The sequence below is a fragment of the Perca flavescens genome, chromosome 4 (genome assembly GCF_004354835.1).
Source record: "Perca flavescens isolate YP-PL-M2 chromosome 4, PFLA_1.0, whole genome shotgun sequence".
Taxonomy (NCBI): Eukaryota; Metazoa; Chordata; class Actinopteri; order Perciformes; family Percidae; genus Perca; species Perca flavescens.
Genome location: NC_041334.1, coordinates 16,667,138 through 16,683,663, shown reverse-complemented (window position 1 = coordinate 16,683,663; position 16,526 = coordinate 16,667,138). Strand labels below are relative to the sequence as shown.

Here is a 16,526-nt window from a genome sequence, read left to right as displayed (position 1 = left end):
TTGCAATATATAATAATATTGAGAAGTTGACGCATTGATTTGTATTGTTGACAGGATCATAATAATCAAATCAAATCATGAGACCAGTGAAGATTCACACCTATTAGGGCTGTGTATTGGTAAGAATCTGGCGATACAATACATATCACGATACATGGGTCACGAGTCAATATATTGCAATCTATTTTGATACTGTGCGTAAGGTGATATATTGGTATTTTTTTTTTTTTATAATTTTAGAAAAAGTAATTGTTAAAAAAAGACATGATGTTCATAAAAGTCAAAGAAGATTACTTTAGGTAAACAATTCAGTACACAGAAAATCAAACTGCCAGTCTGGGATTGTGGTTCACAGGTTCTTAGTGAGCATATCATAGCAATCAATCAATATATATATATATATATATATATATATATATATATATATATATATATATATATATATATATATATATATATATATATATACATACATACATACATACATACATACATACATACGTGTGTGTGTGTTCATGTAAAAATGTTGCTTCATTTCTGACCTTTACAATAGTACATTGTCAAAATAGTGTTATCTCAAGGTCCACCTACAGCATTAGATTGATTCCGGAGCTTTGAGCTGTATCTCGTGACCTAGTTCAGGAGAGCGAGTTTGCTCACTTGTCATGAAGAGTGAAGAATTATTTGTAAATATAAACACAATACGTGTAATGAATAAATACATTATATTTCACATGCATATTTTATGTGATAACTCTCATGTTACATTGATGATCTTGATTGACATTGATGTTACAGAAGCTTCATGAGAGGACTTGTACTTGTTGACACGCATTTAACACTTATATCTACACAACTACATTACAGTCTTGTAAACCATTTATTCATTGTTAATAAACTGCTTATAAATACTAGATAGGGGAGTTTAAATACCAATTTATAATTTCCATCATCGTTATTCTGGGAACTTTATTCTTTGAGGCGTTTAAAGAGGACACATTCACTTGTGTGTAGCATATTAAAAGGTTTGGAATGACTGTCATGAACTAATTTTTGCCTTTTGAATTTTCATCCAAGCCTCATTGTAATGCTTGGATGGTGATGTACAGTGTGCCGGATGCAGTTTAGTGTTTCATTTGCATATAATGTGACTGAATGGAAAAACAAAGTGTGCTCTTTTGCCAGCAGCACTGTTTTAGACATACAGTGGCTGACTCTTCCTCCGGTCCCCATGCCTGTGCAAAGTGATGATGCAGTAGGACAGCTATCTGATCCCTGCTGCGTTGTACCGTGTGTCCGGTGGCACAGAACATGCTGTGAGGACACAGGATGAGTCAGAAGCAAGTAGACCATTGCTTAACCACAATAGCGAGAGAGAGAGCGAGAGAGAGATAAAGAGGGACAGAATTAGAAAGAGGGACTAGCCAAGTTTGTCAGAGGACTCCAGCTACACTGAGATGACCTCTGCCTCTGCACCCTAGGGGATGTTCTCCAACAGGTCTGAGCCTAATGTTGGCTTCTGGATTTAAGTACTCGGCCTCCTCTGCTCTGCCGCTTCCAAAATAACACCACACCAAGCCCGTCGGGGGGTGAAAGCTGGAACACGGCCGCAATCCCCCACCACTGCCCACTAAATTTACCGCTGCTTTTCATAACTCCAATTTTCTCTGTCAGTATTAGACACGGTGGGAGTCTGCGAGTCACTAGAGCTTGATTGTGGTGAGTTATTGAACTACAAATAACTATGAAAATCAAGTTTTTGTACAGCAGAATTGGAAATGTCTTTCTCTCTTACTATCTTTATAACACACATTTGTAACCACAAATTCCCCAGTCAGAAAAACAGTCTGAATGGAAGGCAATTTGTTCACCACATGTCTAGGAGCCATTGTTAAATAGTGCGACTAATAGGTCTTCCAACACTGTTGCTGTTGTCCCTGGGAGCACAGTGGGGCGAGCTTTAATTGATTGGTTGAAAAGCTCAACTGAGGGAATAAGCCACACTATTTTTGCCATATAATATTGACTGAATTGATGTATTTTGGCCTCCAACATGCCACATCTTCTTCTCCCCCCTAATATGTTGTCAAGGATGTAGGCTTGGTTTCAGAACACCATTTCCTCAGTTTTATACATTCATATCAACAACAAATTATGATGAAATTGGTTTTTGTGCTTTCCATAATAATGGTAGTACGTAGTAGTATGCTAAATTGCTGCAGCATTAATGCACCAATCCATAAAAACATGCTTAGTTTTCTCAATAATTTATTATTTCCAACTTGACCACATAGATATACGAAAATGTAAATAAAATGAAATACAAAGATTGAATACATTTTCTTTTACATTAGTTCATATTTGAACCCCAAAACATGCAAAAGTCCTTTTCTTTGCCTTTCTTGTATGATGCTGTCGTATTTACAGACTTAAAACATCTTGCATTTGACTGCGAACTGAGCCATATGCTGCAGTGTTAGTTGTGCATTTGATTACATGCCATGCACTATTCCCTCAGAAGCTATAATTTAGTGGCAGTCAGTTGTGTAATATTTAAACATTTTGCACATTATGTTTCAAGTTATCTGTAGGATTGCACAGGATTTGTGGGTAGAAAAACACGCTGGGGGCAGAATTCTATCACTTTATGGAAATGGCCATTCCCTCAATCCATTCATCTAGGGATTTAAGTAGCGCACTTTCCCGCTCATCCTGTCATTACAGTCCTTCTGGGAAACGGTCATTCCAACAGCATTCTAGATTGGCAACGTCTCTACCTACAAGGACCCTTCTGCCTTTCACCTCATGTTATTATCAGGGAAAATGCTATTAAACAAGGAACTGAAATACATGTCAGACATTCTCACATGCGTGAGAGGATGGCTGAATGACTAATTATTATCACCAGAAAGCCTTCATTTTACCCCTCGATTAAATGAGGTATCTCAGATCCAGTAGCTAGAGAGTTCACCACAGACTCTCTCTCGACTTAATATTAGGTTGTCATTTTGTGTTTAACACCATGACTTCTACTTTAATTCAGACATTGAAAGCAAGGTAGTTTCCCTTAATTATCCCAACAATGAAAAGTTATGTCAAACAGTGTGTGTTTTGTGTCTGTATACTTCTTGTTTCTATGCCGTGTGACTGTTTAGATGTATAAAATACTGTCCTAACTGTTGGATTTAATTTAGCAGCTCTACACTGAAATTAAAGAGTGCATAGTATGTTTTGACACATTGGTGCACTGAGCCACTCAATTTAAAATGATTTGCTTAACTACAGTGTACATTGTATATCCCTCAGGCTAGCTGGTATTATTGTAAACACGTTTTCTGATAAGTGCCTTTCTCTGACTCCGACATGGAATTGATTTTTATAAATGGTTGTAAGTTAACCACAAGCTCAATGAACTGGTTGAATACTTCAACTTCTGTATATTACTTACATTTCTGCATTGGGTGTGACAGACATAGAATTGTAAAAGTAATTTATTTCAATATAGTGTAGTTATATTGGTTCAGTATTTAAAGGAAAAATGTGAGTTTTACAGTCCTAATTGTAAGTTATAGCCTCTCAATTGTAACTATTTGCTTATCTTTTCTGTTTAATATCTTTGAAAGTTAAATACCTTTTGGCTTTTGACTGTTGTTGAAACAAAAGAAGACATTTTAAGATGTCAGCTTGGACTCTTTTTCACTACTGCCTGACATTAGGCCAAATTGAATAAAGGAGACAATAATGGACAGTATAATCGATAATGAAAATAATCAATAGTTGCAGCCCTACCTATAACATGCATACAACATTATTTCTCAGAGAGTTGAGGAATAATAATGGTTTTAGATCTCTAGCCTGCTTCGTTAACCTCTTAACATGCAAGCGCATTGCTTGTGGGTCAGTCATTATAAACTCATGCTGTGCAGCCAAACATTGTTCAAACCCACTGAACTTTATTTTGAATTCTAGTGGAGATCCCAAATTCTCCCAATACAAGTGAACCAGTTTGGATAAAAATTGTTGAATCTTGGTGCAACAACAAAAGAACTGGAACAAGCTGATATAGGACCGACATGATGCTGATGATGATGGTGATTTTAACAACTATAAAGCTAGTTATGGATAAACAAAAGGGGATATTTTCAGCTAGAACAGTGATAGTAAGTGTCTCTGTCTAAGAGTTACATTGACATTGACTTAAGGTATTACTTAACTGTTTTGATGTACCCAACGTCACCTTCCAGGCAGCACTGCCTGGAAGACACTAGGATTAGGCAAGGGTTATGGCAATGGTTATGGTTAGGGTTAAGGTTAGGGTTAGGTGCTGCCTTGAAGTCAACGTTAAGGGCTTAAAACACCATTGAGCGTTTCAGCAGACTCCACATTTTCTCTGTCCGTGTAATAACTGTTTATGTAACTGAGGGAAAGCTCAGCCCGGGGCATGACTGCTGGCACACAACCAACTGTGTGCCATATTTAGAGAAGCGGTAAACAGCGCTAACACCTAACATAGTGCTTTAGTTTTGCCCTCCAACCACAGCAGCCACCTCAAGCTTGTCCACTCTGTCATGTATTAAAATAAAGTGATGGTTTAAAAGTGATGCCACCGAGATTATCACTGAAAAGTCTCTGATGGTATCACTTTTAAACCATCACTTTATTAATGCAACACATACAGTGTCAACTTCAAATCCTAATCCAGTCTCAATGGACACTTCAGCTATAATTTCAGCCAATCTACAATTTTCCCCACCAAGTAACAGTGGTTTTTCCTTTATGCCTTTTTCCACCTCTCAAGTCCAAGATGAACTTATCAGGCTGAAAACAAACAAATCTGCTGGCCTTGATGGTCTTGATCCCATGTTTTTAAAAGCAGCAGTCCGCTTTATTGCCGCTCCTGTCACAAGATTATTTAATATGTCCACACAGCTCTCTGAGTTCCCCACTGATTGGAAATCAGCCATAATTTTTCCCCTCTTCAAAGGGGGCTCTAAATCTGACCCAAATTGTTATCGTCCAATTTCTATCTTACCATGCCTTGCCAAAGTTCTTGAGAAGCTCGTCCATAAACGGCTAAATGATTTTTTGGGTAATTATTATATATTATTCGATATGCAATCTGGTTTCCGGATGGGACATGGGTGCATAACAGCCACCACTAAGGTGCTTGATGATGTAATTACAGCATTAGACAGTAAGCAGATCTGTCCAAGGCCTTTGATTCCGTCGACCATAGGATACTTTTACATAGACTTTCCAGTATTGGTCTGTCCACCTCTGTCTGTGATTGGTTTGCAAGTTATCTCACCAACCGTGTTCAGCAATTGAAGGCTGAAACCATCATGTCAGATCCACTTACCATCTTTAAAGGGGTGCCTCAAGGTTCCATCTTGGGCCCAATCCTTTTTTCTATTTACATTAATGACATAGCCAGAGCTGCTGGCACCTCACGAATTCACCTTTATGCAGATGACACCATTTTGTACTCAGTTGGTTCTTCTCTCACCTCTGCAGCTTCCAATCTTAAATTAAGCTTCACCTTGATAGAACAGTTCTTTGATAATCTTCACCTCTGTATTAATACTAGTAAGACAAAATATATAATTTTTAGCCGAAAACCTGTTACTGAAACTCCACCTACAATCACCTGCATGAACGGTATGGCTATAGAGTATGTCGAAACATATAAATATCTAGGTATCTGGTTGGATTCATCTTTGTCATTTATTACACACATCAAGAACCTTCAAACTAAAGTTAAAGCTAGACTAGCTTTTCTTTTCCGCAATAAAGCTTCCTTTACTCATGCTACCAAATGCATCCTTGTTAAGATGACAGTTTTGCCAATTTTGGACTAGGGCGATACTATTTACAGAATAGCACCAAATACAGTCCTAAAAAAACTTGATACACTCTATCATTCAGCCATCCGTTTCGCCACTAATGCACCTTTTCATACTCATCACTGTGATTTGTATAAACTGGTGGGCTGGCCCTCCCTTCATACACGGCGGCTCCATCATTGGTTTTGCTTCATATACAAGACAATCATAGGCAAGACACCTCTCTATCTGTCATCTTTTTTTCATGTTGCTCATAACACCCATTATACAAAATCAAGTAATTTTATTAAGTTTAGTACCCCCCCTACTTCTACTACCTTTGGACGCAATGCTTTCCGCTTTGCAGCAATACATGATTGGAACACACTACAAAATACTCTGAAACTTACGTCTCTAATCCCAATTTCCACCTTTAAGCTTAACTTACAAAACAATATAGTCGATTCCTGTTCCTGTTGATAAACATGAATCATATTTATACACATATACTTAAGCATTTTCTTTTTTTTCTTTTTTTTCTTTGCTGTCTATTTTTTTATTTTTTAATTGCTTGTTCTGTGTGTTATGTGTATGACATGTATATGCATCGTTGTGGAGTATGTTACCATTTATTTCTGTAGCCTCTTGGCCAGGTCATGTTTGTAAATGAGAAGTTGTTCTCAAACAGTTTACCTGGATAAGATGGTTTAAAAAAAAAAAAAAAAGCCGGGGCATGACTGCTGGCACACAACCAACTGTGTGCCATATTGAGAGAAGCGGTAAACAGCGCTAACACCTAACATAAACAGCAGCAGTGCTTTAGTTTTGCCCTCCAACCACAGCAGCCACCTCAAGCTTGTCCACTCTGTCATGTATTAGCTGTAACCACACTCCTCTGTCTTAGTAGTCCCATTTACATGCTGCTGCTGCAAGGCAATAGGTGCTCAGGGGGATGTTTGTTGTGTGAAAGATTCTGTGAGTATGTGTAAGAACATTTGCATGTTGATTATGTCTATCCAACTAGCCGTAATCAAGGAGGAGGGTTTTCTCACAAGGACCAGCAGTGAGACTCACTTGTGTGGCTGTGGCTGCTATGCAACACAAAATGGGCCAATAGCATGCAAGATACGTATATATTTAGTATAAGCTGAGTTAATGCAGTGCCTGTTGAAAACGTGCCTTTTTCGGAGTGGGGCCATTCCTTGGCTTTCGGTATTGCTGCTTGCAGCTTTTCGCTCATCCAAATAATTTCCCAATCGACATTGCGCTTTTTTGGGTCCTGGGCAATGCACCTGCCATGACATAGTTGTGTCCTCTCACGATGCTAACAGCTAGATATTTGGGACCATGCTATTTCCAGGAACAAAAGTGTTCATTTTGAAAGTCACATGGCTGATGCTTTAAATTGAGTTTGCTACAATGTAACATCTCCTGTTTATTTTTCATCATCTGTTCTTGAATGTACTGTAGTGAGCAATGGAGAGTGAGCTGTACCCAGTATGCCGTTTGGCGGTGTAACTGGTAATTAAGGTCCCCTCACAATACACTACCCAGTGTGTACATAATGCACTACTGATATATGTATCCTGCAGATCTCAAGAGCTTGCACTTGACACTTTCTTGGGTCCTCAGTAATACACCGCCAAGTGCGAAGTCAATTGGATGAACGGTTGTCAAGAAAATTGAAGACAGACAGAGACTCCCTCCATTTTAGTTAGATATTCTGGAATAAGAAAATAAGTTAAGTAAAGCAAGACTAAGAGCCTAAAGCCTTGCTAGAGGCTCCGTGAGGCTGTACTTGTAACAAGAGAAAGTCAGTAGTTCCTTTTATTTGCTTATCCAAACAAGATGAGCCGCTAACGCTGTGGTTAAATGATGTCTCTTTGAGTAAAAGCCACATCTAGTCAGCACCTATTTCTTCAGAAGCCACTCAGTGAAGCAATTTGTGGTGTTCATATTCCATTTAGCTGCTCTGATATTCATGGTGCCATCAGCCAACCCGGTCTCCTAATATGTTATTTATACCATTCATATTTACAACTAATGGTCTAATACTTGTTGAAGGAAACATAACGTAACGTTCCACATAGAAGTAGGCAGGGGATCAGGGTGGATGAAGACTGTACGAAGCTGAAGAGTTGCCACTAGACTGGGGTATGCTCTGTGTGTGGTCAGGCTACAAAAACACAAAGTTAGGGAAGAACATGGTTTTGGTAAAAGACCATCAGTGTGTCCAAAATCCATACGACAAACTAATTATAAGCAGGTTTTGGTATATTCTTTATTAGTAGTATATTCTGTCAAACCAGACAGAATGGATACTAAATACTGTTGATTTTTGACTGTGCTGTTAATGGATACTATTTTCCCACAATACAGTGTACAAAGGGGAAATGGAGGAGCAGCTCACAGCTGAAAGAAATTAAATAGGTGTGGTGAAAAAGCCCCAGAAAGATCTTGGAAAAATAACAATCAAAAAAGTATTACATCTTAAAAGACATTTTGACTTCTGTTTGTGAAGCTTAAGCAGTGACAAAGTAGTAGAAGTTACAGTTTGATGAACGTCTGACGTTGCAGATATATATTATTATATTATAATATCACTTCTTGTTCGTACAAAGCACTTTGTACAAAAACTGCTATTATACAATAGTTACAGTACGTAGTTGTGAGGGACACAACACTTGATCTTTTTCTAACCTTACCTTAGTGCTTAGAGTTGTGTAAACATAACCATGAAACATTAGTTATGCTTACATTGCCATCTGATGATATTGAAGGTGAAATTAACTATGACGGAACATTTTGAAGATGCATTTAGTATGACTATTTTGTGACTCTGCAGATGCGTTGATTAAAACATTCTCTCAATATATTGATAAAGACAAATCAGCCAATCATTAAATGTACACTCTGACCTTTCATGCACATGGTAGACAAACCATTGAAAGTAGCATGGTATCCAAGCTGCATCCAAACGGATCCTCACACTAAATGTTTATTTGTGCCTCCAGCATGTAAAAATCAGCCTTCACCTATCACAAAATAGATTTACCCTGATCAGGCCATTTTGTGATGAGCCACCTGGTCTCGGTGTCCCAACCATCAGGTGGAATAATTATCCTGTTAACCAGCTCCAGCATGCCACCTGGACACTGCCAGACACAAGATGGAAGTTGTAGTTTAAGATGCTAGAGTAGATTTAAATCTCGTTTGGAATAAAACAGTCACACACTAACTGCTAGACATTTCATTTTCAACAGGCAGGGCGAGACACACTCAAAATCCAATTATTGTCTGGAGTTCAACTGTCAGAGCAAATGTATTAGTTTCTCCCTTTCTTGTTAACAATAACTGCAAATAACTAGAAATAATATTGCTTACAGAAGTAGGACTATTTAATAAAAATAACCAAAGATATTCAATTTACAATGATACAAAAGGGAATATTAGCAAATAATTACAATTGAGAGGCTATAAGGCTGGGTTCAAACAGCCTACAGCGAAAACTTGAGACAGATCAACTTTTGGAAAAACGAAATCGGACGTCACGCTGCGGTGGGCAATCATGTAACCACCAATCAGACCTGTCAGTCGTTTTGAGGTGGTGTGAGTCCCCTACAGTAAACACCACTGTGTCTATCGCTGCCACAAGAAAGGTTAACAAAAACTATGAGGCTAAAAAACAAAACACACACTTAACTGTCCAGGGGTCCGTTTCAGAAAGCAGGTTAAGTGAAAACTCTGAGTTTGTTAACCCTGAGATGAGGGAAACTTCAGAAAGAGAGTTAACTTAACCTCAGAGTCAGTTACTATGGTAACTGAGCCTGTGAACCTAACCTGGTCGGAAGCAGGTTTTCTTCAATAAACCAAGAGTTTCTCTCAGTCTCCTCCCTCTCTCATTCATTTCCTCATTCAGTCTGTATCGGGCGCATTTTAGTGCAGTTTGTTAACAACAGGGTTGGTTTATTAACTGTCTTAGGCAGACTATAAAACTTTTTATTTCTCAAAACATGGCATTTCCTTTTGTCGACGATCCCGTTGATGAAGAAGCTGTATTACTTTGCAGGGTGTTGTCGGGAGATGATATTGAGGCCCCGACTATAGGCTATAGCCTACATAGCCTTATCTGTCCTCATATCATTAACGTCACCCATCGTGGACATGCTCTTACATCCCAGCAGATTCTTTGTGTCACATTACTTTTTTTGCAAACGGCAGTTTTCTTTACAACATTGGTGATGCGGAGCATATTAGTAAAGCCAGTGTATAGCAAAGCTCCGTCAGAAGAATGTGACTGATGAGAATAATGTAAACCCTTTGAAATAAAAGATTATGAATTATAATTCTGTTAATGATGGTGCTGCAGCCTCAGAATGGGAGTAGTAGGCATAGGACTTTTTTGCCCGCATGATTGCACCTAAATGAAATAGATTATAGGTTCAATACCATTTCACCAGTAACATTATACTTATGATTAAATATGATATTAAAACACTATATTGGAACTTACGCATTTACTTGAGCAGCAATTTTCTCCCACGCATATTCTCTCTCTTTTGCAGCAGCCGCTGTGTTGCTTTTTAAATAAAATATATGTTCAAACTCGCTGTATGAGTATTTCCGGCGACCAGTTTGTTTGTGGTGGTTGTTCATCTGGTCGGTTAATTTAACTGGTTAGTCTCCAATGAACAGACAAAAAGATCACGAGAACCACTTGAGTTACGCTGGATGTTGCAGTGTGTATTTATTTTGAAACGTAATGTTCTGCAGAAGCTTGATGCCTGTAGGCAACCACAACAGGCAAGTGTTGAAGCCAGTGTGAAGTTGCTTAACCTGCAGTTCATCACATGACCTAAAGAAGTTAGGATAAGGGTAAGTTAAAATTACCTTTTTATAGTGTTTTTTACATTTCGTTTCTTACAAAACTGCAGTTTATTCTTGATGCCTAAAGACTATGTTGAATGCATTTCCTTCCTCATAAAACATTTTCAGTGCCGATTCTTGGAAGAATCTGAAACCAATGTTGTTTACATCAATGTTTGCTAGTCAGCAGTTCTCTTTTGCATTCGTTGGCACAATTCTACATTTCTTAGAAAGTTACTGCCACTTTTATACAGTATCACATTACCTGCATGCATGGGTGTTCTTGGATTTTTTTAAACAAAAACTGCAAAGAGTACATTTAACATCAGAAAACTCAGTTTTAATTATGCCTCCACGCAGGCGACAGCTGTGGCCAAAGGAATTATGTTTTTTCAGGTTGTCTATTTGTCTGTCTGTTCGTGTTTTCCATTTTTTTGAACATGGCTGGCGTAACTAAATAAGTCACATGCTAATTATAATAACATTTCACACAAATGTCTAATAGGATGAATGATGACATTTTATATACAAAAGGTCAAACCTCTGTGACATCATAATGTTCTGTAAAAACACTTTTCTGGCCATTATTCAACGCCATACTCCGGAACGGAAGGGGAGACATTCGATCAGATACTAAATTGGTGACACTAATCTCAAAACTGTAGTGATTGTATAGATCTTCTGTGTTTTTTAAATTTCCTTCAAAGTCTTCACTACATATATTATGAGTCCAGACCGACATGGATATAGCCTGCAACTTGACTGGTGAAACTCGATTCTCAGATTGGTGCAGTGGTGAAGACCAGCTTTTTCCAGCTTGGGCAACTGGTTAAGTGAAACCGGTTCTATTGTGACATGATTTTGAAATTTTAATTCATGCCTTTATTACTACTCGTTTAGATTATTGCAATGCACTCTACACTGGCATTAGCAAATCAAATATGGCACGATTACAATTGGTTCAAAATGCAGCTGCTCGTCTTTTAACTGGAACTCGAAAATGTTATCATACACCTATCTTCCAATCTCTCCACTGGCTTCCTGTGCATTTTCGCACAGATTTTAAAATTCTTTTATTTGTTTTTAAATGTCTGCATGATTTGGCCCCCAAGTATTTGTCCAATTTGATTGTACCCTATACCCCCTCTCGTTTGCTCCGGTCGGCGGACCAGGCATTACTGGTCATCCCTAAAACCAAACGTAAATCCAGGGGGGATCGTGCGTTTGCGGTGGCAGCTCCGAGACTCTGGAATGAACTGCCTTTGCACATAAATTGACCGAGTCTCTTCCCGTTTTTAAATCTCGTCTTAAAACTCATTTATTTTCTTTGGCTTTTAACTCAGTTTAAGGGATGATTTTGAGGTTGTTTTTCTTTTTTAAAGTAAAATACAAAAGTATTGCTATTTTATTGTTCTATTGCCACTACTATATGTTATTGCTTATTTTAGATTGTGTTCAGCACTTTGGTCAACCATGTTGTTTTTAAAGTGCTTTATAAATAAAGGTGGATTGGATTGGTTGGCGGAGGCATACAACTGCAAGGCAATAATAATAATTAAATAGGAAATACCACAACCTCTCTTAATAAATACAAAGTCGACACATTTGACATAATGTTTACATTAGGGGATTAAAATGTGCCTTGGCAGTTGTTTAGAAACTTGATTTTTTACAGGCTATTGAGGCCGGTCTCTGTGCGTAATTCAGAGTTTTTCCTGCCTGCCTCTATGGCGTGTAAACAGCCAATCACAAGCATTACAAGATATTGGTAGAAGCATGCTGCATGTTCAATGGCTAATTTTTCGATACTCAATACAGTTCCAAAAAAGTATTGGTACCCAGCCCTGTCACAGTCAGCTCTCATGGCTGCCGCTTGTTTGCCTCACCTCAGGTCCACCCCACGCTCCAACTCTTTGGCTTAAAGTTGGATCATTTGGCTTCAACACCTGACCAGATGAGAAGAAGTGTAAATCTAAACTCCAGGCTTCAAATAGTCTTTTTAGTAATCCATTGCTGATGTTTCAGACACTGTGTCTATGTTTGTCTACAGTCTGTGTGCTCATAACATCCCGACTGTGTCAACTGTCTGATAGAGCCTCTCATTAAGATCTCACCCAGCTCTGGCTGTCAGTACAAAGGCAGTCACAGTGAAAACATCTCCTTCATATGCTAGCCTCTGCCAGATAAGCGAGAGACGATCTCTTTTCATGAAACCAAGCATTTTACTAATTTGAGTGGATGCACTGGAACAGTGTTCAAAGCAGAGCTGTGATTTGCGGCTGCTTTCTCACGAGAGAGTGGGCCAGTTCTGTTGGCAGTAAGATGAGCCGCTGATTGCATAGCTTGTTCCGCTCTCCACAGGCCTCTCCGATGGAAAGTATTACTGTACAACAGCCCTGTGAAAGTATATAAAGATTACTGAGCTGAGCACATTAAGACAGACCACACAAACAGCATTACTCACCTCCCAGGTAGCAGGATGGCAGCAAGTGGGAGAGAGGGAGACAGAGATAGTAAACAGACTTCATTTGTTCTGGCTGTCTCCAGATCTAAATTGGTATTATGAATTGCAGTGTGTTTGTACACGGATGCCAACTCTCACACTTTTGGCGTGAGGCGCCCACTTTTAGACTCTGTCTCAAGCTCACACTGCTCAAATAAATGTCTTGCGAGGAAACCACAAAGCTCACTCCTTAAAAAATATATTTATGCTGGTTAAATAGGCTTTTTCTGCACACAAGATAAAGTCTGAACATCAGGCTTTTATCCACATTTCAGCACCAATAGTGTTCCATAAACATTACAGATCTTAAAACCACAAAACACATTTCATTTATGTTTAGTTTGGCCTCATTCACTTTGCTCAATGTGTCTTAGTGTGATTAGTGATGAGTCTGTAACTTAAATCAGATTAATGAGGCTCACTAGTAATCCCTCACGGCAAAAGTACTATGGTATTATCATGATAATGGCTGGTTTTACCATGGTACTTACTTGGTAATGGCCTATATGCACCAGCACTCTGCCATGGTACAAAAAGTGTACCGTTGAGGGATGGTGGTGTGGTGCTATAGTCTTTTTTTTGGGGGGAGGGGGGAAATGACCCATGTCAATTCTTAGTTCCAGCTTCAGGCTTTTGTCTGATGCGTTAAAAGAGACAGATATCTTGCCTGACAGGCCTACCTCCACTAACATTATACTTCCTAGACCCCACCACCAGAAAACAAAATAAAAAAAACAGTCTCACTCAAGCTGGTTGTCAAAGGTTTGTAGCTAGATATCTGCACAAAACATACAGTAGGCTACACGTTTGTTGAGTCATCATGCAATAAATTAACATTTTTAAAGAAAATGTACACATGTGAATCCGAAGATTCCATCAAAAGTCCATCACACCAGACAAAGGCACAGTGAAGTATTTGGTGCTTGAGACTTTGAGACATAGTGACTACTGTAACTGTTTTTTGGCTGCCTTCCAAAAGAAAGCATGATGAAATCGGAGGATAAACCAGCAGAACTTGCAACCCCAATCATAAAGTTTTGTAATGTATAATACAAAAACCACGCAATTTAATAGTTTTGGCTGGTAAAAATTGTGCTTTTTTTCATCTACACACCAACTTGGCCAGTGAGTCAAAAATTAATTTCAGACCAGTGTTGTAGTCAAATCACCTACTGTCAAGTCCAGGTCAAGTCTTGAGTGCCCAGTGTTCGAGTCTGACTCACCAAGAGTCAGAGTTGAGTCACTATTACCTGAATTTGAGTCTGAGTCGAGCCACGAGTCCAGAGAATAGCGCCACAGGTCTGAGTCCATGACTTGACTACTCCATCATTGCCTATTACACTTAAAAATAGTCGAAAACTTCATCCAACTTCCAATTTCATAAATCCTTGAGTCCAAGTCGAGTCACGAGTCCCGAAAATAACAACTTGAGTCGGATTCAAGTCCGAGCCCAGGACTTGAGTACTCAATCGCTGTTTCGGATTCTGTTTATACTCCAACAAAGGAGGTTAAAAACAGCTGCATCGAGTAGCACAGCTAGTAAGCGTCACAGATCCTCCATTTTGGACTCTGCTACCAAAGGTCAGCAGTGTTAGGACAACTTGACATTCTTCAACAGCGCAAATTTACATGCCAAATTTCACCAAAGTTGAACTTGATGCAAAACAGTTAGCACAGATTTACTTCACCGCAGTGAGCGAATCCACTGCGAATGCTTGTTGTTATTGTACTTATTTACATTTCCTGGCAGTATCTATCCACATTTTCTGCACCTTGGGGAAACCTTATATGTGGTCCGCAGCAGGCTTATCTTCAACACAGCAAAGGTGTCCAGTTTAAGCTCTGTAGATCCAAGCTTTGTGATTTCAGGAGTTACTATAATTGACCACCTCTGACTGCCAAGCATAAGCCTGTTGGCATGAGCCCATGTGAGCCAGCCAGCACATCTGAGCGTCTGGTGATGCAAATATGGCGGACTGCTGATCATCTTTTGCCTTCTTTTTTTCAGAATGCGGGAGAGGGACCTACAGAGCATGTGCAGAAGGGCGCTGCTGCTGACTGTCTGTATGGTGTCTCTGTGGGGACAACTGACCAGCGCATCGTCACACAGAAGCCACATAGGTACAACACTGCATGTGTTCCTTTTTGTTATTTTTTTCAGGGTATCATGACCAAACCAACCAACGTCTGCTACTACTGGCTGATACTAACAGCTCGACTAGAGAAGCTGAGGATTAAAGAAACGTACTGGTGTTTTATTCATTTATATTGTCCCTATTAAAGTCATTGCCCATGAAAAGTCTAAAAAAACAGTTTTTGATGTAGGCTACTGTGGAAAGTAATGGGGGCTTTTGACTTCCAGGAGGACAGGAGCATCAAACTGGCTAAAAGGATAGGGTAGTTAGGATAGTTATTTCCTGCAGAAAGAAAAACAAACTAAGAAATTTTATATATATATATATATATATATATATATATATATATATATATATATATATATATATATATATATATATATATATATATATATATATATATATATATATATATATATATATATATATATATATATGTGTGTATAGATCACTGACATTATCCTTTAAGTATCTTGCTGAAAAGACTGTAATGACTTAAAAATCGTTGAGGGAAGACAGAGCATTTCTCACTGATTGTCCCTGTGCACCTACATTTATGTAATTTTCCCTAAAACCTAATCCATGTATGTGGAGTCATTAAACCGACTCTATGTTCCTATTTACTGCTTTTTGAGAAGGTTTTATTACAATTAACTGGGAAAGAGCTCCTAAAAATAGATTTAGTTTTTTTTTTACAGACATTTCTGTTGAAACCATAAATCATCACAATAAGACAGTAACACATACAATACAACTGAAGTTCTCACACTGAATAAACACACATCACAATCAATTCTTTACAGCAGGTCAGTCACATGTGTTAGCCATAGTTCATCTCACTGAAACCAATATAATTAGTTTTTTTGGTTTCTCAGCAAAGCACAGATGTACTGTAAGGTTGCGTTTTGGGCAGTCATGCAAGTCAGTGTGTGCATACATTTGTGTGGCAGGGGACAAGACCTTTCAAAGTGATTTCCCTTAAGAGATGGCCTGATCCCTGGGTGTATCGGTAGAAACTGTGACTACACATTGAAATAATGAGCCTTATTCCACTGGAGGACAAACAGCACCCGATGGCTGGAGGGAAACGGCTCCACATTAGCTGAAAACAATAACATGAGCAGCAAAAGACTTTGATAGGGAATCAAAATCCAGAGCAGTGACAGGATAGATAGACTGCACATAATATGAAACAAAGTG

At 38.7% G+C, this 16,526-nt stretch overlaps 1 protein-coding gene across 1 annotated transcript in view; it reads left to right on the top strand.

Moving 5' to 3' along the window:
- The window catches only part of tafa3a (TAFA chemokine like family member 3a), a 97,903-nt gene that overhangs the window by 46,929 nt on the left and 34,448 nt on the right, over positions 1-16,526 (top strand). The window contains exon 2 of the mRNA XM_028576236.1: positions 15,200-15,312. Within this exon, the coding sequence (XP_028432037.1) occupies positions 15,201-15,312 (112 nt within the window). The 5' untranslated portion in view covers position 15,200. The remainder of the gene's footprint in view (positions 1-15,199; positions 15,313-16,526) is intronic.